General features: G+C 53.2%; 2 protein-coding genes across 2 annotated transcripts; both read right to left on the bottom strand.

Annotated features, from left to right (window-relative positions):
• Window positions 1–4,306: 4,306 nt before the first annotated feature.
• On the bottom strand, window positions 4,307–6,413 carry LOC117840626 (uncharacterized). Its single transcript, XM_072290932.1, has 2 exons — window positions 4,874–6,413; window positions 4,307–4,763 (listed from the first exon to the last, which is right to left on the bottom strand). Exons 1-2 carry the CDS (start codon window positions 6,374–6,376, stop codon window positions 4,653–4,655), a joined length of 1,614 nt encoding a protein of 537 aa, XP_072147033.1. The 5' UTR covers window positions 6,377–6,413; the 3' UTR covers window positions 4,307–4,652.
• A 2,098-nt stretch (window positions 6,414–8,511) lies between these two features.
• On the bottom strand, window positions 8,512–13,387 carry LOC117839963 (homeobox protein BEL1 homolog). Its single transcript, XM_034720410.2, has 5 exons — window positions 13,157–13,387; window positions 12,268–13,037; window positions 11,120–11,514; window positions 10,019–10,079; window positions 8,512–9,606 (listed from the first exon to the last, which is right to left on the bottom strand). The coding sequence occupies exons 2-5, from the start codon at window positions 12,925–12,927 to the stop codon at window positions 8,956–8,958; spliced, it is 1,767 nt and encodes a 588-aa protein (XP_034576301.1). The 5' UTR covers window positions 12,928–13,037; window positions 13,157–13,387; the 3' UTR covers window positions 8,512–8,955.
• Between the last annotated feature and the right edge of the window lie 8,830 nt (window positions 13,388–22,217).

Below are 22,217 nucleotides of genomic sequence, written 5' to 3'. Positions count from 1 at the left end.
GTGACAGGGATTAGTGTAAAATCCTAGAGCTACAGCAGAGGAGGGGGATTTCAAAAGTGTGTAGTGCTAATTCCTGATTTTATATTGATGAAACTAGTTCGAGTGTTCAACTTCTTTCTTCATTAAATTGATGCTACGATATCACTTTCGTTTGTAGTGGCCCATTAGTTTAAAATAAATTGTGACCGAGTGTAGCCTTAAATCATTCTCCTATACACATACCGATACTTTTTGTGAGCTAATAATCAGATAACTTTTCATTGATTTAGTTTTTAAAATTTAAACGACCAAACCTATTGTGTCAGATATTTTGAATATTTTAATGAACAATACTTTATTATTTTTATTTCAATTCCTTTAAGAAGATATAGCAGCAGATTTAGTGAATTGGAATAAAAATCTTTTTTTCTAATAAGGGGCATTCTAGATCGGATGGTTGGACAACCAAACATGACCAATGGTTCAGATATAGAAGAGAACACTCATCTTATTAGAAATCTAAATCGGCATGAGAATGCTAGAAAAGAAACTAGCGCAACAGTGTGTCTGAACTCGATCAAGTTATGTTTCTATGTGCTTGGGGTCCACAAACCGTATTTGCACCGTGGAAACACTCGTTCTCCTCCAGTACTCGTTTCTTGTCTCCATTCTCTCTTCAATGTTCTCTCTAAGTGATGAGGACATAACCTGCTCAGATACAACCACATTAGTAACTTTTGATTCACAGGTGAAACAATTCTTTACCATGATTGTATTTGATACATTTGATGAATTGATGTTGCACCATGATGTGTGTTCGTTGTCAATTTCAGAAATACATACATGGATCAAAAATAGTGTTAAACACACATGGAAGGCATGGAGAACCAAAGAAGTAGATTGGGGGCCAAGTCCAAGTATTCCCAACGTCCTCCACCAGGCCACCACATCACTTTTGGCCCAAGGAAAGAAAGAGATCCAATCCAACACGTTTTGACGCTGGATTCGGACTACAGCTCTACCCCAACTTGCAACGGCCGCCACGACCTCATCCGGACTCCGTTTTGGGCCTTCAAGTACTCCTTGGAATCCTTATGAAATCTATTTTCATATGGATCTGGACTCATGTCCATATCTATTCAGAGGCGGCCGCAATCATTGAAATACTACCGAGAGGTTTTCTATCCAGAGGTGCTACGTCGTCTTATTTTGGCCCAATGGGCCGTGTATCAACTTGGGTCCATTAGGGACATGTCCTAGGGTTGGAGCACGACCCCAACACCCCCCTGGTCGTCCTCCTAGGTATTAATAAGGATTAGAGCCGCCACAAACAGATTGGGTTTTGTTTTGATGTAAGTTTAGCCATTGCTACTTCCTTGTAGACGCGTGTGTCAACTAGACTATCCGTTCTACTCGATTCGGAACCCCAACTTTGTGAGTTCAGATTGGTTTCCATCTCTATATTTGCAATTGAGTTGCTTGTTATACTTGTTCTTGCTTGTTCTTCGATTACTTGCAGGACGAGTGCCCTAGTGGCCGGGTGACGCGCTCCACAAGATCGCGGCAGCCATTGGAGGTGGTGTATCGGTTGCTAAGGCGCAGCTTGGAAGGCTGTAGTCGGGCCGTGAACGTCGTCTCCATCCACCAATCGAGTTATCCCACGCCTCTCATCGAAAGATCGGGAATCAACCCTAACGGGTTCATATCACTAAGCATGTGTAGCGTGTGTTTGGATGTGAGACAACGTAGGATAGGACGGTCCCATCTAGTGTTTGGTTGAAATAGGATGGGATGGTTCCGTCTTATGTTTGGTTGGAGAGGTTGAGGTGGGTGATATGGATGATATTTTTTACACCGTTAGCTACAGTATGTGTGGGTCCCATATGTCATCCTATACCCATTCTATTTCTTTTTTCCTTTTTCTTTTTCCCCTTATCTTCTCCACGCCGGTGCTGCTCCACGACGCCGCCGCCGTCCTGCTCCACCCCGGTTCCTCCCCTACTCCCTGCCGCCGCCCCTTCTCCACGCCGTCGTTGCCCTACTCCACCCTGCTTCTGCCCCTACTCCCCACCGCCGACCCCCTGCTCCACCCCGTCGGCCCTGGCTGCGGAGCTCGCCTCGCCCCCGCCATGGAGGGCTGCCGTGCCGCCCCCCTTTCTCCTCCTCATCCGCGCCGTCCCTTTTCTCCTCCCCATCTGTGCCGGCCCGCCGCCTCACTAGAGCCGGACGCCGCAGCTCCCGCGCCCGCCGGCCTGGGTCCCGGTCGCGCCGCCTCAGCCTGCCGGGATGGCTCCGCCCGCGGCCACCTCCGCCCGCCGACCTAGGGTCCCGGTCGCGCCGCCTCAGCCCGCCGGGATGGCTCCGCCCGCGGCCGCCTCCACCTGCCAGGATGGCTCCGGCGCGTCGCCTCCGCCTGTCGCGATAGCTCCGCCCGACGGGATGGCTCCGCCCGCCGGGATAGCTCCGCCTGCGCCGAGGATGGCTCCACCTGATGGGAAAAAAAATGGCGCTGACAGGAGAAAAGTGGGCTGCCCCCATCCGCTCGTTTTGGAGGGACGGGGGTGTCCCGCATCTGGAGGGAATATCCCCTCGTGGGGATGGACTCATCCCTGGTGTCTTCGAACCAAACAGTAGGACGAAGTGGGATCATCCCGTCCCGTCCCACTTTGTCCTTGGAACCAAACACACCCTAATTTGCTCCTAGGACGGAACCTGCTTCGCGACAGCGCTTGTGTGTGCGGGAGAGGTAGTGGTGGCGGAGGCGGTCATGCGGAGCCCGTCCACAGGGTGTCGTGGCAACAAGAGGATAGTGCAATCCATGCGATAGAGGGACGACACATGGCAAAGATTGGACGACGAGGAGAGTGTTGATCGACGAAGCTTAATGGTCGGATCCACGCGAAGGAGAACGGTGCATGGGCGACAAAGATCTGACAACGCGGAATGACACCGCACTATAGGTGTAGCATCACAAAGATCTGACGACGCGGAATGACACCGCACTGCAGGTGTAGCATCATAGTGCGGCTACGATCTATATCACGTATGGCACTGTTTCTTATGAAATTACTAAGAACCATTACTGCAGTTTATGATTTTAGCTTGCTCGCTAGGTTTAAGAGAAAACTTCACTTCATTTTTAAAATTCCCCAAAAAATGAGGAATAAATGTGAGTGGTTGAACACCTCCTTGGAGCCCACATGTTGCCCACCATGTTACCATTCGAATCATATTACTTTTGACCTGCTTGAACCCTTTTTTTTAGTATATTCCAAAACAACAACATAATACTTTTGTTTCCGGTGAATGTGAAAATAGTTGGTTCTATGTTTTAAAAAAAATCTAATAATATACGAGTATTATGAACAGAATCGGTCCAACTAGTAACAATAAATGTCAACATCATATCAAAATCACAATCTGCCATGCATAATATTTTACGAAGCATAACCGTGTCTGACAAAGTATTAGGTTGTTCCATCAATTGTGTCGAGCAGTTAGGGGATGTTTGATACCACCCGCTAAAGTTTAGCACCTATCACATCGGATGTTTGATACTAATTAGGAGTATTAAACATAGGCTAATTACAAAACTAATTGCACAGATGGAGTCTAATTCGCGAGACGAATCTATTAAGCCTAATTAGTTCATGATTTGACAATGTGGTGCTATAGTAACCATTACTAATGATGGATTAATTAGGCTTAATAGATTCGTCTCGTGAATTAGCCCAGGTTCTGCAATTAGTTTTATAATTAGCTCATATTTAATCCTCCTAATTAACATCTGATCTGACATTACTAAAGTTTACCCTCTTAGGGACAAGCTTCGACCGGCTAGCATTAGGCCATGTCATCGGAGGGGCACGCCAAGTCGCTCCTTGAGAGCGCTGCACGAACTGATGGAGTGGGAGACACGGCCTAGAGTCACAATTTATATGATGCCAGAGGGTGGGTAGTTTATTACCAACTCAGGAACAATTTCATAAATGGATTGCTACAATTTGGTTTTGGGGGGAGTGGGGAGTTAGGGATTTTCTCCTACAAGCAAGAGCGGGGAAATTGATTCCTAATAAATCCAACACGAATCGGGTCTTTTTCGGAGGGGAGGGTTTGTTCCTCGATTTTTCCCACTACACGAATTCGGTGGTAATCGATAACAAACGGAGTCATTGGCTTCATATTTTTAATTTGGCACTGTTGTACGTACATGTGTTTAGAAGTTATGAGAAAATGTTACTTCGGGTCTCTGTTTCCTATTAACACGGTCGATTTTAGAAGTTTGTTAAGCACCAACCATCCTTGGCACATGACATCAAGCATTTGGGTACACAAAATACACTCAAGTTAAGCATCATCCAAAGTGTCCTTACACTATAGCGGCTACTGACTCAGAAATGGAGCGAGCATTTGTCACATCCGTCTGACACGCACAGGCACGAATGCACGATGGAGTACGTCGCCGTGGTGATCATGCTGACTTGACCAGCCCGTTCCGCCGAGACTAACGAGCTACACTGGAGCTCCGATTGGGCCCTCCTGTGCCACTGCTAAGCTAATTCCTCTCCTAATCCATCCCACTGCAAAATTATGCCAGATGCAGAAAATTAGGCGCTAGCTAGGCTGAACAATGAAGGATCAATGTGAGACTGTAATGAACCTTACCTAACCAATTAGACCTTGGCGAACTCGCCTTCCCTGCAAACTCCGACGTCGATGGTCATCGACCGGTCCTTCCCCTTCTTCGGCGACGACACCACCCTGCAGCAGTTCCTCCTCGGCGACTGCACACACCACACCGACCGTGTCAGCATCTCGCCGAGTTTGTCACAGTAGCCAACATAATGAACGAAACCTTGTGCACGACGATCAGGGAACGCACGCACGCACGTACCCTCTTCCAGAGGTCGGGGTCGGGCTTCTTGAGCACGACGATACTGTCGAGCTGCTCGCCGGGGTCGGCGATGCGCCACCGGCAGGCGGGGTGCTTCACCCGGTGCCGCTCGTACTCCGTCACCGTCACGTTCCGGCGCCGGTCCATCCGACTCCCGCGCATGTAGTAGACGTGCGGCTTCTGGCACGGCTGCCGCGCCACGGGCCGCGTGTTGAAGGAGTAGGCCGTGTAGTCGGCGCGCTTGTACCAGTTGAGGAAGCTCCGCATGGGCGTCTCCATCTCCCGGGGCGACAGCACCCCGCGCACCACCATCACCGCGAACCCCCACGACACGGACACCGTCCACTGGTGCGCGCGGTCGTAGCACACCGACTGTTGCGCCACCGCCGCCGAGTCCAGCCGCACGGGCCCGTCGAACAGCCTCCGCAGCGACGCCGCCCTCGACGGCGTCGCCGGGAACACCGGCTCCAGGAAGTCGAGGTGGTGCAGCGTCACCAGCGGCGCCACCGGGTGCGCGCCCAGCAGGCCCAGCACGTCGCCCCACAGGTCGCACTGGTGGAAACCCGGGTGGCGCGTCAGCGGCACCCCCAGCTCCGACATGCACGCGTGGATGCGATCGTCGCTGCCGTACAGCGCCGGGTACCGGTGCAGGCACCCGTCCTGCATCTTGGCCAGCTCCTCCGCCAGCGCGCGGCTGATGGCGAACCCGCCGCCGCCGAACGCCATGCCGTACGAGAAGATGAGGTTCTGGATGTGGCTCTCCGACGGCGACCCGATGTAGTACGGCTGCCGGTGGTCGTACTGCGACAGCACGTGCACCAGGTTCTCCGGCAGGAACACCGTGTCGTCGTCGCCCATCACGAACCACCGCACGCCTGGGAGCCCCAGCCGGAACGTCTCGGAGACGATGCGCGAGATCCGGAGCGCCGACCGGCTGCCCGCGCCGTGGGTGTAGGGGAACTTGGACGTGTCCGAGCTCACCATGATCGCGGGGAGCCCCGTGCGGGAGCTCTTGGAGTAGAACTCGTGCACGGGCCTGTCCATCCACACGAACCCGCGCATCCGCCCCGGCCGCCACCACAGCTTGATGTACTCCTTCCGGCTCTGCCACAGCGACGCAGACGCTCCGATGCCGAACACGATGTGGCGCAGCCCGGTGGGCGCTTCCTCCGCCGTTAGCCTCGGCTTGGCCACAGGAGGCGGTGGGGGAGGAGGCGAAGACGACGAAGCATTCAACGATCTGGCCAACGAAACGTTGGGCTTGGCCACCATGAAACGGGCCGCAGCAGCGACGTTGCCCTCCGGCGAGCACCGCGGGTTGTAGAACTGCGAGGCGGCGATGACGACGAAGTACAGGACCAGCACCGGCAGGACGACGTAGAGGAGGAGGCCGTAGAGGAAAGAGGACTTGGCCCCCTTCCCCGCGCCACCGTACACGGCGGCACCGTGCGCGACATTGGCCTCCTTGTGGTGGAGCTTCTCTCCAGCTCCGCCTCCCCTCATGCCAATGCCCCGGCGGATCAAGGCTAGCAGATCGCAATGGCAGATGGATTAGTTTCTAAAAAAGGTTAGAATGCTAATCGCTGTGACGTTTAATATAACGAGATGGTTAATTGTGTGGCTGGTCGTTTTGTTCGTTGTGGAGACCAGGCATGTCTGCATGCATATTTTTCTTCGGTCAATGGCCGCACCACCTTTCTTGGATCTTCCTTCACCGGAGCCGCATCACCTCTCTTGGATCTTCCTCCTCCGGAGTTTGTAGTGTTGACCAGGTCCATACTGCATACTGTGGTTGTTGTTGTGTGGGTTGGGGATCGCTTTTTTCTAAATAATATATACTTGCTCTGTTTCAAATGGTGGGTCGTATGCACTTAGATATATATTATGTCTAGATATATATCAACATCTATGTATGTTAAAAAATCAAAACTATCTACAATTTGAAATGGAGAGAGTAAGATATTCTTGTTAACCTCGTACAAAACAAAAATCCGTATCGCAATAGGTACCCGTAGCAGAAACATCAAATAGTTCGCACTGAACAAAATGATTAAACCATCAACCACTCGAACGGGAGGGAGGGGCACCATCAGGGCGTGTGTGTCACAAAGTTGTCCAAGTTTGGTGAACAAACCTAGAACACCACCTCAGATCGTCAAGATCAGAAGAATAGCATGTAGGGGTTGAAAAAGTACGGTAAAAATGAAAAGCATGATAAAATCGAAGATTACGTTCGATGGGATGATGTCTCATTTGGCTGCAAATAATTCCCCATTGAGCTGGTCTATACTCACCAGTTCAAAAGGGGGATTCACCCTAGTTTCTAAGGGTTTGTACCAGATTTCCTATAGAAATTGCATTTATAACCATCTATTATCTAACTGACTGTACAAAATTGTTAGTGCCGTCGTGTCCTGCATAGAGAGCCAATGGTACAAAAATGTTAGTGTCGTCGCGTCCTGCCTTGAACCAATGGTACAAGCATCAACTCCATCGTCAGTGCACAAAGAGATCCGACAGTATGGTACTATATTAGTACCATCGGTTCAAACCGCTGATAGTGGAGACACATTATTTTGTTTTTAGGTACAAGCAACGGAATGCCTACCATGTGTTCAGTAGAAAACAATTTACTTGACCCCCAAAATACATTAAAAAAAGAACAAAAAAGAAGCCCGAAAAAATAGGAAAGGAAGAAGACAATCTAGGCTAGATTTCCTGCAATAGTTGTGATAAAAATATCCATAAGAAATTTAGTAGTAAAAAGTTGCATGTCGAAATTACGTGTATAAGTTATGTTATTTTGAAAATAGAAAACTGCCGGATTCCAAAAATGGAAAGTTTGGAGGGAGGGAGAGGGGCTGTTGGGAATCAAGTGCTAGCTCTCCCAGCGTGCGCGCTCGTTAGCAGGCCCCATTCGGAGTGTGAACGGCCCAGGGTTCACAGGCCCATCAAAACCGTTCTTTTCTTTTCTAAAATGGTACGATTCATGCCGTTAAATAAAACTTGCTGAAGAATCACGGGCGACAACAATATTTTTTTTTCCAGAAATTGCTAATGTCTTCGGCCTCTGCGGACAGCACACGACCAGACTGTTACATAGTCATCAGCTTATCAACGAATCAAATGCAATGGGAAAAGTGCATACAAGCAAAAGTAATTAACCAAAAGCAAACTATATTATTGCACGTGATACATACTCTATTACAATTCCTAGGATTAAAAATAGAGATTTACTCTTTGTATTCAGGTCAACCACCACAATTTCTAGTGGAATTTGAATTGGTGAGGAGGGTTTGGAGTTGCCTGCGGCTTACAGGAGCTCTAGGACGAGCCCGCCGGACGGCGATGGAGATAGGAAAGACAGCAGCGGAGCGAAGACGGTTAGACTGGTAAGGAGACTCCCGATGGACGATCGAGGCTGGTTGGGCGTTTGGCCCGGTGGATTAGGGTTGGATGGCGGCAAGAGCCGTCGGATCCGGTTGGGACATGGTGGCTGCCGGGGCGTCGCGTCGGGCTGTCGGGAGAGAGAAAGAACCGGAAGACGAAAGGGATAAAATGAGAGAATGGCGTGGATCTTAAATAGTGATCGACTCGCCGGAGTTCAATCGATTTAAAGATTCTTGAAAACAACACAGTAACAAAAGCACAGTGAATTTGCCCATTACCGAAAAGGAAGAAAATCGATGGACGACCGCAAAGCAACGCCCAAAGTGTCAGAAAAGCGTGGTGTGTTCGCGCGAGCGTGCAACAGTAAGTCCGCGGAGCAAGGTGTCCGCAGCAAACAATGTCAATGGCAATCGCTGAAACTGATACACACATATAGACAGACAGAGACGCCCTGCCAAGAATTGAAGGGAGAGGAATCTAAACCCTACAAAAATCCAAAGCGCCCTACACAAGAGGCGCACAAGCTGCGCGCACCATGCGCGTGCGCCCATGCCAATGCCCAATGCCATCCGCTAGCTGCTGCCGTTGGCACATCCCCGTCAAACATCGCATGAACCTCCAAAGCAAATTAAAGCACTCCGCTCTGATGATCGCGCCGGTCCGTCCGTCCGTCCCCCGTGATGCCAACGCGTTCAGCCAGCCAGGTCGTGGAGGAGCTGGAATCCGGTGGCGGCGCTGAGGCCCCGGTGGTAGTGCGAGGCGGCGTCGCCTTCCATTCCGGCGCCGAACTGGCCCTGATGGTGACCGTGGACGCTGCCACCCGCGACCATCTGCTGCTGATGCTCGCCGCCCGCCATGAACAGGAACTCGTGCGCCGCGGACGGCGCCGCCGCGAACGCGACGTTCACGCCACCGTGCGGGTCGTCGCCGGCGTGCTGCTGCAGCCCGAGCGTCAGGGACACGCCGCCGCCGAAGCCGTGCCCGGTCCCCGTGGCGTGGTCGTCGTTGTACGCGCCGAAGTCGAGGTGGCCGTCCATCATGCCAAAGTTGATGTTCTGCGGGTCCCTGCTGCTGCTCCCGATGCTCACGACGGAGGCCAGGGACCCGGCGTCGTGGACCAGCTGCGCCCGCGTCGGCTTCCTCTCGGCGCCGTCCTCCCCACTGGCGCCGCCGCGGCCCTGCCCTAGTTCTGAGGCGCTGTAGCTGCTAGGGTTATTAGCGTTGCTGTTCGCGTTACTGCAGGCGCCGCCCTCCTGCTGCGGGTCCTTCATCTCCTCCGCGTACATCTCCTCTACCATGGGCTTCCACAGCCTCACCCTCGCGTTGATGAACCAGTTGGAGACCTGCCAGAGAGCAACAACAACAACCCAACGCCCACGCGGTGGGCGCGCGGGAGACGTTAGCGGTTGAAAAGATTCCTTCGTTCTTGAGCACGAGAGGACACCGACACGCTCTCGACTCCGACGTGGTACCCGACGCCGGCCCGATGGCCGGGCACGGCCGGCGCCGGCCGGCCGATGCGTGTGGAATCCGTTTTAGCTTTGTGGGGGCACAGAATTCAGCCACCATCATTATGCTCATATGCAAATAAGTATGGTAGCTTAGCGATGCAAATGAAGCAAAAATGATTGAGATGCGACCGCGATCGGCATCTGATTATTGGATAGGAATTGGTTAACATCTTTGTACGGATTTGGTTGGAGCTGATCGATCAGGCTGTGATTGAGGAGTTGAGGTAGAGGTAACCGTACGTACTTGGCTGCGTGATAGGCCCGTCTGACGCGCCAGGATGTGCTTATCCACGTCGCTTGGATACCTGGATGAGAGAGGATAGCAAAACAAAGCAACCAGAGTGTCAGTTTTGTCTTCCCTCTCATAGGATATGGGAGTGCAGCTGGAAAACAGCAGGGGGGGGGGGGGGGGGGGGGGGGGGATCCGTGAGCATGTAACATTTGTAGACATGTTTTAGGATACCTAAAAATAATTGGATAATTGATGTAAGTTGTTCATTCATGGGTGCTACATGGAACATTCGTACGAGACAATTGTGGTATATATTTGATGTAGACGTTGTAACAGTACTGGAAGAGACGAACAATATTCATTGGCAACTGGCGAGTGCTACTTGACAAGCCAGTTCTTGATCAGTGATAGGGGAACCTAAACGCATTAGATTCACCCCAAAAAAAGGTTTATTTTTGATAGATGGGGATTATAGACCCGCTGCCAAAGCACCAAAACCATGCAATGTGGCATCTTATTTACCACTAGGCATTTCATAGATTGTCAGAATTGACTTAAGCAAGTAGCATGCATAGATATGGTGCTAACTATAGCTAGCTATCATATAAGCACATGGAAAAAACATCTAGATTTTCGTTTTGACACATATATCAACGGTGTTAAAGTAGCAAGGAATTGCTAAAAGTGTAATTTTGTGTTAAATCAATGCAAAGGTTATTTGAGTATGTATCTGACCATATCCTATGGAAGAGAAAGTAAATATGGTTCATAAAAAACGAGAATGATGCCCCATACTAGTACAGAACACATAGTGTCCAAATAACGTCAAGAATGAGAATCACAGTTGAGGATCATTTAAATCGGCAAACATTCTTTTTGCAAGTAGATGGTGCACATGTATGATTCTTATTAGCCTTAGTTTCTTAGGATATAACTCCGCATCTGTTAATACTTTTGAGTAATTGCCTTTTTCTTTCCAAGTAGCAAATTAATCCGTACTCGCTTGGCATTTAGACATCGGGAGCATATATATTGTGCATCAATCCCACAAAAAGGATGCAAAAATTAACTGTGCGAAATGGAATTAACAAGAGTCGGAGAAGATCATATTACGGATGCAGGAAGTGTTCGAATAGCCAGGCCCGGAGGATGGAGACGGCGCGCTCCGGCAGCCCCCGCTGCGGTCTCCACGGCTGGCTCTCGAGCACGCCGGCCTGGTACTCCCTGTGCTGCCTGAGGCACTGGTCGAGCACCCGCAGCCTGGGCGTCGTCTCCCCCTTGGCCATCCCGGCCGACGGCACGCCGCCGTCCGCGTCCTTCTCGCCGAGCGCGCGGCGCACCGCCTGCATCTGCGCCGCCACCCCGTCTCTGAGGCTCCGGAAGTGCTTGGATATCGTCCGTGACGCCAGCCTCGTGTACGCCGCCGCCGCCCGCTCCCCGGCCACCGCCTCGAAGGACCCCGCCACCGCCCTCATCTGCTCGCGGTACCTCCGGTACCTCCTCTCCACCTGCACCGCCGTTAAATTCAGCATCAACAAAAATCAGACACCATGCAACTATGCAAGCAACAAGTAAAGCTCGATCGCAGATGGCAATATAACAGTAGCTGCAAGCTAGCCTGCAACAGCAACAGCTTCCCGGATTGATGACACCGTAGCTCACTGCTGGTACTGATGTACTTGACTTTGACTGCTGCAGTGATGCACACCCTATAGAACTACTGTACTGCACCTACCAATGAATCACACTGTGCATGCAAGTGTGCAGCATACACAGGAACGGCAAGCAGGGAGTAAATGTGTGAGAGATTAAGACGAAGATGCAGCAGGAGAGATGGGCAACGACCGAGGGTAAGAAGGAGCGAGAGCAGACTAGCAGTGGAACAGTGCTAGCTATGCAGAGATCTTGGCTGCCGCTGCGCGGTGATGGGCTCATGGTCCTACTGATCTGCAGCAGCTACAGGTTACCCTGCACAGACGGGTAGCTACACCTGCGTCGAGGACGAAGGATGGAGGACTGGAGGTTTCCAAAGGCAGAAGGTGAGGCCCCAGAACGGCATCGACTGTCCGTGCTAGTCCCAGGAGGTCTCTTCAGACAAGCCATAATTGAACTCCCACTTGTCTGCAGCCTTTTAGATTTCCAAGGACAGGCAAGGGGTTCCTGACGGGAGCTGATCCTGCTGGCGGTGGACCTGTGCTGCGTGCGATGGCTAATTGAGGCGTGGTGAGTAATGACGAGAGAGTGATTAGAGAGAACGCGACCTCCTGGAGCATGGCGTAGAGCTTGGCCTTGAGCCGCTGCAGCTCGGCGGCGTCCTTGGCCTGGATCTGCGCCGACGGTGCCGGGGCCGATGATCCCTCCCCGGCGCCGTCCTCGCTCGCCGGCTTCGTCGTCGGTGGCTTGGGAGCGGTGGCCGTGCCGGCGGTCTCCACGGGGAGGCCGCAGAACTCCTGCAGGAGCTGCTGCGTCGGGCGCAGGAACCTGGAGCCACGCAGGTGCCACGCGCCCTGCTGCTGCGATGGCGGCCACGCCGCCGCCTGGTGCTGCTGCCTGAGCGCCCCGCCGAGCTGGTGGTGGTGCAGCGCCATCGACGCGGCCTCGGCGGGCCCGTGCAGCGACAGCGACGTCAGGGGCGCCTGTCCGTGGCCCCCGAGGCGGTGGTGGTGGTGCTCGCTGAGGCCGGCGAAGTCACCGAGCGCGTCCGCCGCCTTGCCGTGCGCCGCGGAGGCGGCGGCCACCGCCATCGCGCCCGGCACGAGGCCCCTGGCGGCCCCGAACATGTCGAGCCCGTGGTGGTGCGCGTGCACGCCGCCGTACAGGTGGCCGTCGTCCTCCCCCGCGTCCACCTCCGGGACCAGCGTGCCCACGCCGCCTCCCGCCGCGAAGTAGTCCGCGTACGCTAGGCTCGGATCGTGCGCCATCCTTCGTAGCTAGTTCACGAGCCGCGCGCGAGCTGGCTGGTGGTAAGCAGCTGCACGCGCTGTACTGGGTGGGGCTCTCGTTCTCGCGCGCCGACGATGGCCTCGTTACACTAGAAGATTGGAAATTTACAGCGTTATTAGCTCAGGCAAAACCAGAGAGAAGTGGTCGGGAAAGAAAAGGAAGCGAACGAGGAGACGCAGGGCAGCGTCGGCAGCGAGGACGACGCACCTCGGAGACCTGGACAGGGAGGGCGCAGGGCCATAGCTTTTGGGGGCGAGGCGATGTGATGAGGAGTCGGGGAGGGAGGGTGATATACTCCGCGTGTTCTGACTACAGCTGGACCAATTCCTCCTGAAAATCAAGGCAGCGGGCGAGCTCTGGATTTTGGGAGGAGCAGTGAATTTGGGTTGCCTCACTCGCGAGTAATCGCGCAGGCAGGATCGAGTCCCCTCGCACTGGTTGGTACCCCTTTATGTAATAGTTTGTCATAGTTGGTCAGGTCCTTGGGCGCCAGGTGTACGAGCGCGTTGTTGTAATTCTCAAACTCTTTCTATTTTAATATAAAGATGTGCAACTCTCTTCTCTATTCGATAAAAAAAAATGATAAGATAGTTACCAGAAAACTTGAGACGTGTTTGGTTCGAAGATGAGGTGGGACGGTCCCTATTTTTTTGGGAGGAACCGTCCCGCTTCGTATTTGGTTAGGAGGGATGGAACCGTCCCACTTCTTTATTTGGTACGAGGGATCAAAAGGAATGGTGTGGATGTCGACTTCACCCCGTTAGACACAATAACATGTGGACCCTACATATCATCCTCTTTTATTTTTTTTCGACCGCAGCCTTATCTCTTATTCCTGGAGACGAATAGCGCTCCGCCTCCCCGAGCCGCATGCCGCCGCAGCTAGGGACCGCCCCCGGCCCTCCCCGCATCGCGACCACGCGGAGTTCGCCCCCGCCGACCATGGTTGCGGCTGGGGGGAGCTTGCCCCCGCCGGCCATGGCTGCCCCAGGTGGGGCTCGTCCCGCCGTCCATGGCTGCAGCCCAGGCGGAGCTCACCCTTGCCGGCCATGGCTGCCCTTGGGCGGAGCTTGCCTCAGCCAGCCCACACGCCTCCTCCTCCTCCCTTCCACACGGTGGCAGCGCTGACACGGGGCAGCGCTTGAGCGGCAGACGGAGCCACATGGATCGAAAGAGGACGAGCTCGTCCGCTCGATTTTGAGGGACGGGGACTTCTCGAATCTAAATATTCCCCTCAAGGAATGATTCCGTCCTACTCATTCTCGAACCAAACACTAAAAAAAAATGGAACCATCCCGTCCCGTTCTCACATCCAAACGCACCCTTGGACAACTACGCCGGTGCACCCCTGGACTACTCGGGCGTGCCATGCCGCTGACGGGCGTACTCGCGGCCGGCCGGCCGGCTGATTCGAGCGGGACCGGCGGCTCGCCCGCAGCATTTCGATCGCGTACGCGCGAGCGAGCCGGGCCCGGCTCATCTGTCGCTCGGGCAGCTAGCTGGTGCCTGGTGGTGGTTGCGGCGTCACGCTTTCGATCGTTAGCTCCGGCAGATTCTCCTCGCACAGGCGCTTCCGCCGCACGCCCAAGCGTGCTTGCTACGTTCGGCTCCGCTACAGCACCAGGCACCAGGCACCAGGGGCCAGGGCAGGGGCATCCTGGCATCGGACTGGTCAGCAGCAGCGAGCCAGCGAGTCCGGGAGAGCTTGGGCTGCCTGGCCGCGCTGGCCCCGAGCCGCCGACGGGGTGGGGCCGGGAGACGATCGAGTAGTACGTCCGTGGTCCACGGCTGCCAACTAACCGCCATTAAAAAAATGGGCATGTTGGAGGCAACGGCGGGACCCACCTGGGCCCCACCTCAATCCGTGGGGAGCGTCCACGTCACTGTCATGCGTCTCCACTCGATTGCAGCTTCTCCAATTCGATTGAGTGCGCCAATGTCCATAAGCTATTTTATTTTAGAGAAAAAAAGATCATTTTACAGCCCACTGAGTCCAGCATCAGTCATTGGCTACATGATCATTCATTTTTCAATTCTCAACTATCAAAATTGTTCACCAAAACCCCATCTATTTAGGTTTTGAATAAATTTATGCACAGCTGAACTTTTCTAAGAAAAATGAATGTTACTTACGGATTACTCCCTCCGTCCCACAAAGAGTACATTTAGACTCTAAAATTTTTCCTACAATGAGTATTCTTTTACCTCCTAGTAAACCTCATCTAATTAAAGCAACACTCACATCAATAAAAAACGTATGGAGAAGTGCGTAGAGCCAATCAAATGATCAATTGATGTGTTTCTCTGGTTCCAATGCACATGCATTTATTTATGATTCAAAAGTATTTTTAAGATAATTTACCAAACTATGGTTGAAAATATACTCCCTTCATTCCAAATTTCTATTTGTTTTGACGGGTTTCCTAGGTACATAGTTTATGATATGCGTCTAAATATATATATAGTATATCTACTCCAGAAAGAAAACCAGACCAGCAAAAGAAAAGCAGTGCATGTGTGTAGTCGCTTTTCTGCTTCGTGCATGCCCGTCCTTTTTAACTTTTGTGATTCATGTTGGGGACATTCATGAATCTAGTATAGGCTCTGAAAGCAAATGAAAAAGGGAAGAAAGAAACGTCTGATGTCGTCCATACTCCGTATAGCAAGGCTGCTTCCAGCTTTACCAACATCAACATTCAGCACGCAACACAATTTTTTAATCTGTTGGCAGATCATGACATCTTCTGCGTATATATGATATTTGGACACACACCAGGATCAAACAAAGGTCTATCATATCAGTCCTCGTCAACAAATACCAACCTCCCTCAGTTCCTCCACGGCAAAACTCAGTAAAACACCTCCACTTCACACAGTTCAGTCCAAACGAATCGATCGGTCTGTATATAAAAAACGTCATGCTGGGACAAATTACCTACTCGATTATAGGTAAACAACCCTAATAGCTAGTGTGTCACTTTCACCAAAATTTCCGTAGCTTACATTTTCCAAGCCCTCACCAGATCGATCTCTTCTTGTTCATTCCACGAACACCTTCTCTGTCCAATCATATGCGAGATTTGGCATCGTACTGGACCCTGATTCTTTCATCTGCTTCACACGTCACTCTCGGCGTTTTGCATTGTGCCTGCACTTGCAACTGCTAGAAGGATTAAGAAACCTTGGAGCTTAATCTATGCGAAGATCTAGTCACCCAGTCGTGTAAGGCCAAAATTAGTTGGTTGCTATTTTGGTTCTTGCAAAGTTCGCCGTCGACTACCTTGATAACGTTTACACTGATGGTTTTTGGCTGGGTTCATGTGACAGTGCAGTGCACGCCCTTGCATTCACATGCATATCATATGCGGTGACGCGTGCTGGCAATAGCACTGCGCTCATGGCTACGCTACATGTGTCGTCACACCTGCTTGAGCGTCAACATAGTATACGCATAAAAGATCAACACTTCCTTCTTCTCCCACCATGCATGAGCTATGAGCTAGTTTTATAGCTTCTCATCATCACCCAAAAAATTCCGTTCCAGCTGCAGACTGAACTGTCGCCTTGCGTCTGCACCGAAAAGTCTCATGTTTCTAGACTGAGAAGCGGATAAGGCGATACAAACACCGCACGTTACCTGTCCATTCAGCATCGATCAATCAAGTTGGTAGATACTGGGAAATTTTGTCAAAGAGCGTGCTGTTTACCTCTCTGATGAGTCTTCTCTGGTGATTTTTCTGTGGGACTTTCTCCGGGGAATTTTGATCATCCCCCCTCCTCCGACAGGGAATCAGCTGCGACATCACATACATGGGGTGTTGATGTCTGGAGTGCCTTTCTAGCTAGTAGTCATCAGTCCATACCGGTCGTCTTTGGGGAAATAAAAAATCGATGCATCATTAGGGTTTAGAAAAGTAGTAGAATCGAAGGCGCAGTTTGGATAGCAAAGAACTGAAAAGTCTTACAAAAGTTATGGCGAGACCATGACGTTGCCAATTGGATGGAAGCTATCCGTTGTATTTTCAGCTAGCTTGCCAGTCAGTCGATTTCTCGCACCTCGATTAGCTAAGGGGTGGCGTTCGTTTTCTCGACGGAACTTTCAGCATATATTAGCTAGCCGGTCCACGTACGATGACACCTTTTGGACTAGTCTCAGCATTAAATTTCATATCACATCAACAATTTTGCTGACTTGGCAAGGTTTTTATGAGAAAAGAGAACGAAAGTTTCATTATATGTGAGAGGAGTTTCATCCCCATAAAACTCAACCGGCACAGTTATCTAGCTGTGTAATAAAACTGTGTATTGAGACTGGCCTTACGCTGCTGGTTAGTTGTTGTGACCACGTGTCTTGGTTCCAGTCCGCACAGGCAACAGTTGGTACTAGGCGATGGATGGAGCGAAGGCACCTCCCGCCAACTGCACCACAGCGCGCGCGTCCACGTCAAGGAATTGAAGGGAAGCCATTACTGTTTTCCTGGAAGCTCGGGAGATCCATAGCTACTGTGTCGAGATGGGCGGAGGCCGTGCGGCCAATGAAGCAGCAGGTTGACCAGACCAGTTAATAAGGGCATCAAAGCACCATACGTGCCACCAGGCAGCCACCATTTGTAGGCCACGCTGTGCCACAGGAGGAGGAAGAAGAGAACCAAATTAATCACGGCTGGCGTTGTCAAGGTGCTGTTTGGTTCTTTAGTCCATCGATATCGATTAAAGTGGGACTAAAACTTTGATCCCACTTTAATCCATGGACTAAAGGATGTTTGGTCAAGTTTGCCGAGTGTCTGGACGGGGCACTCGGCAACCCACTTCTTTGCCGAGTGTCCGCGTCGGGCACTCGGCAAAGTACTAACGGCCGGCCTACTCCTCTAACGGACGGCGCATGTGCGAGCTACGTGCTGGAGATTTACCGAGTGTCAAATTGTTGCCGAGTGTCGTGTGGATGTTTGCCGAGTGTCTTATTTGGAACACTCGGCAAACCACAGCTTTGCCGAGTGTATTATTTATGTCGAGTGTCTTCCAGTATACACTCGGTAAAGGTTGTGTTTGTCGAGTGCCCGACAGAAAGCACTCGGCAAAGATTTTATACCCCCAAGAGTCCACATCGACGGGAAGGTTTGGCACCTCGATGTCGGCTCTTCGCCACCTGGAGCTGTAGGTGGTTCCAAGGGTTGGGCTGTTCGCCCATTAATGCGGTACGTGAGCTGGGTTCAGAACGTCGTGAGACAGTTCGGTCCATATCCGGTGTGGGCGTTAGAGCATTGAGAGGACCTTTCCCTAGTACGAGAAGACCGGGAAGGACGCACCTCTGGTGTACCAGTTATCGTGCCTACGGTAAACGCTGGGTAGCCAAGTGTGGAGAGGATAACTGCTGAAAGCATATAAGTAGTAAGCCCACCCTAAGATGAGTACTGTCTCCTCCGACTTCCCTAGAGCCTCCGGTAGCACAGCCGAGACAGCGACGGGTTCTCGGCAAAATTCCTGTTTCTGGTAGTGGTTCCATGGACTAAATGTTGTTGAACAAAGATACTTTTGCCCTTCTTCCCCCTACCCCTGTTACCCCTGCGCGCAAAAAAACACCATCCCTGCGCTCTTCCTCGCCAGCGCCGCTTCTCCACCCTATGCCGCTTCTCCTCTTTGGTGGCGGCCTTGGTCTCCAGCAGGTCGGGCGGCGCACTCGAGCCCTCCTCCTCCAACCTTCAGTCCCAAGCCGAACCTTACCTCGCGGCGCTCCGCCGCGCATTCGTGTTCGCCGAGGAGGTGGCGCCCACGGACCCGTCGGCCCTGTGGACCAGCTCCGCAATGCCATCGAGGAGGTCGTGGCGCGCGGGGACGAGGCCGTCCAGAGGGTGGAGGATGCGGTCGGGTTCCTCGGCTGGACCAAGGCTGACGGCGCAAGCTCATCGAGGCCGCCACGGCTTGGGAACGGGAGGGAGGGACGGATCCGGCGGGGGAGCTTCAGGGTGGCGGATCCGGCGTCGGGGATGGGGGAGCTTTGGGGGCGGCCGGACCAAGGCTGCCGGTTTCGAGGGACGCCTTGGGGTCGGGTGAGAGGCCGTCGGAGGGACGCCGGTGGCAGGGGCCGAGCGGGAGGGAAGCCGGCGGGGAGAGAGGGATCGAGCAGCGGCTGGGTTGGGGGAGCGCAGGGACCAGCGGGAGAGCGTGCAGGGTCTGCCGACGGGGGTGGGAGGACTTGGGGGCGGCGGACCGGCGGGGGAGGGCGTAGCCGGCGGTGGTTGGGTGCGGCTGCCAGCGTGGAGGATGGATCTAGCGGCGGCGGGGTTGAGCGAGTACGAGTCTGGCGGCGGGGGTGGGAACGGTCGGGAGGAGGGTGCGGGGGTATCGGGCGTCCAGAACGCTCGAGAGTTGGTTTTAGTCACTTTTAAGAGGGGTGGGGGGACTAAAAGATTTGAGTCTCCTAAAATTTTTTAGTCACCTTTTAGTCAGCCTGTTTAGCTATTTAGTCACCTTTTAGTCACTTTTTATTTTAGGAGGTGGGAATTTACCCGCCGGCGATCGACGACGTTGCTGTCAGTCACGGATCAGACATCAGAGCCGTGCTAACGCGCACGAACGGCGGGAAAGAGGGGAAGAAGGTCCCCTCCCGTCGCCGGAAAACAGATGCAGGCGCGCGCGGGGGCGGAGGGAGAGCGCTAGCTCGGCCGTTGGGAGGGGGCTGTCGAGGCGGATGGCCGGTCGCCGGCGGTCGGCGCTCGCTTGGCTTCCAAGTTGCAAGTAGCCAAAGCTATTAGCAATCGTGTCTGTCGTCGCACGTATAACACGTCTGTGGGTGCCCTGACTTGATGACCTGCGGCCCAGCTGTGTGCCTGTGCGCCGGGATTGCCACCACATGCTTCTCGTGCTGAAAACCGATCGGCTGCTACATAAAGCCTGACGGCGATGTCCACTGATGGTAGTAGTGGTACTGCCCCCTGTACGCTTCAATGCCTTCATGCATGGCGGTATGGGCCGGCCGGGCTAGGGAAAGCAAGGGCGCATGGGTCATTGTACGATGTACGTGCCGGGGAGACCGACAAGACAGCGCCGGGGATGACGGCACCACCGCAGGAGACGAGGGAGCGCGATCACCACTTCGGAATCATGTCCCGACGACCCCAGCTTTCTCTTGGACCCCCGCTGCCGGCGACTGTAGATGTACCTGTAGCCGGAGGGCGCGTCTCACCAGTTATACGATGAAACCTGCTGTTCATCACGAGTAAAACCAAAGCGTAACAGCGATGTGAACCCACCAGCCGCGTGCCGGGCGGGCTCGGCGACGTGCGCGCGCGTGCATATCGGCCGCGGCGACGCTGGTGGCCGGCCGGGAACAGCGGCGGCGACGTACGCGGCGCGCCCCTTCCCGGGATCAACTCGGCCTCGATGGCTGGCAGAGAGGGATCGGAGAGATGCAGCTTTCGTGCTCCAGGAACCCCGTGGCGATCCCCCGCGCCTGCGTGCTTGCGGAGGAGAGCGAGCGATGCGATCTCATTGTCACGGAACAGTTGTGATTGACCGGTTGCCGTGCAGTCACTTGGGCGTTTATTAGCCGCGTAATACAGATGAGTTGTAAGAGAACTCCAAGAGACTGCTAATCTTACCCCTAATAGTTATTTTAGGGAGAAAATGAAAAAAAAGAAACTCCAATAGTTCCCCCCAATCTCCCCCAATCTTTTCGCGACGCTAAAAACGAGCTGCCCATCGCGTATATTTTCGCGTTCCACTTCTTTCCCCAATCGCTGTTCCCGCGCGCGCGAGCACCCTTCCCGCGCAGGCTTTTCCCGCGGCAGGCGGCGGCGGGGCGAGGGGCGCCACGCGGCAGCGGGCCGGGGCTATCGCCAAGCGGTTCCCGCGGCAGGAGGCTTCGGGCCGGAGCTAGCGCCAGGCGGTGGTCCGGGTGGAGGGCGAGCGCTAGGCGGCGGCGGGTTGGTGCGAGTGCCAGCGGCGGCAGTCCAGGTCGAGCGCCAGCGGCGGCGGTGGGGCAAGATGCGCCAGGGGCTTGCTGCCGGCGGGGCGAGCGGCGGGGCTAGGGGTGGTGGCGGGGGGAGGGGGGGCAAGGATGCTCCAGGGGCCTGCCGCACGTGGCCACAACCCCCAATGGCTTGGCGGCGACCAATTTTTGCTTAGTACCATGGGTGAAGACCATGGCCTGGCCAGCGGTGGTGACTGGCGAGGTGGATTTGAAGGTGCAGTACCACCCCATCCTCCGATTGCTGCACCTGCTGTCGACGATTCGGATCCCTTGCATCGATGGTGGACCCTTGCAGCGAGGACCCATCTGCACTTGTGAATGGTACGATTTCTTTATATGTAACATCTTCCATCCCCTCTGATCTTCATTGCTATTGTATCATATGCTTCGATGTCAATGAAACCATTAAACTGAAACATGCAGCAGAAATGTTTTTTTTCTTTTATCAGCACTCGGGGAATAACTTCTGCATGATATTCAGCATGCACCTACTTAAGAAAGTCCAGGCATGTTCAACTGTCTTAAGCCTAATATGGTGTACTAGTAAAAAGCAGTTCTATTTTGTTATATTTGGTTAGCTCCAGACAACAGCTTTTCATTTCTGAAGAGCTTCCACTGAAAAATTTTACTAGCATTGGTGACAATGTTGGGGTACCTAAGGATAGTACAACATTGCTGAAATGGGTTGAACATTCACAGAAGTAACATTGCCGGGAAAAACTGGGAGGACTGCTGGGAGGACTGCTGGCTGGGCGATCTCTCTCCCTGCACTTTAGCTCCTGACCTGTGCCTCATGGTTAAGCCAAATATCAGAAAAACAAGAACTGTGGCGGCTGCTCTTCAGGGGAAAAGATGGATCCGGGACATCGCTGGACGACTAACAGTGGCTGCAATCTCGCAATACGTCCAGCTATGGCACGCCGTATCTGATGTCCAGCTCCAGGAAGATGCAATGGACACGATAACGTGGCGTTGGGAGAATTCAGGCACATACTCCGCTAGGTCGGCCTACAATTTCTTCTTCGTGGGGTCAGTAAAATCCCCAGCATTCGGTTGTATCTGGCGAGCTTGGGCCCCCCTCCACGTTAAGCTTTTCATGTGGCTTGCTACGATGCAACGACTTTGGACATTGGCTCGCCGTAAGAAACATGGGCTACAGAACTGGGACGAGTGTTGTCTATGTTGCCAGGAGCCCGAGACCTCTGACCATCTGCTTGCCACTTGCAGCTACACGAAGCAGGTATGGCACTCAGTAGATCAAATGACAGGCAACGCCTCCTCCCTACCAGCCCCCGGGTC

The sequence above is a fragment of the Setaria viridis genome, chromosome 9 (assembly GCF_005286985.2).
Source record: "Setaria viridis chromosome 9, Setaria_viridis_v4.0, whole genome shotgun sequence".
Classification (NCBI taxonomy): domain Eukaryota; kingdom Viridiplantae; phylum Streptophyta; class Magnoliopsida; order Poales; family Poaceae; genus Setaria; species Setaria viridis.
Note: the sequence above shows the minus strand (reverse complement) of the source record. Positions and strands in the feature narration are given on the sequence as shown.

Coding starts and splice junctions, on each gene's coding strand:
- LOC117840626 (XM_072290932.1), bottom strand. CDS start 6,376: ATGAGGGGAGGCGGAGCTGGAGAGAAGCTCCACCACAAGGAGGCCAAT. Junction 4,764..4,873: donor ACCCCGACCTCTGGAAGAGG/GTACGTGCGTGC, acceptor TGGTGTGTGCAG/TCGCCGAGGAGGAACTGCTG.
- LOC117839963 (XM_034720410.2), bottom strand. CDS start 12,927: ATGGCGCACGATCCGAGCCTAGCGTACGCGGACTACTTCGCGGCGGGA. Junction 11,515..12,267: donor TCTACGCCATGCTCCAGGAG/GTCGCGTTCTCT, acceptor ACGGCGGTGCAG/GTGGAGAGGAGGTACCGGAG. Junction 10,080..11,119: donor TTCGAACACTTCCTGCATCC/GTAATATGATCT, acceptor TCTCTCATCCAG/GTATCCAAGCGACGTGGATA.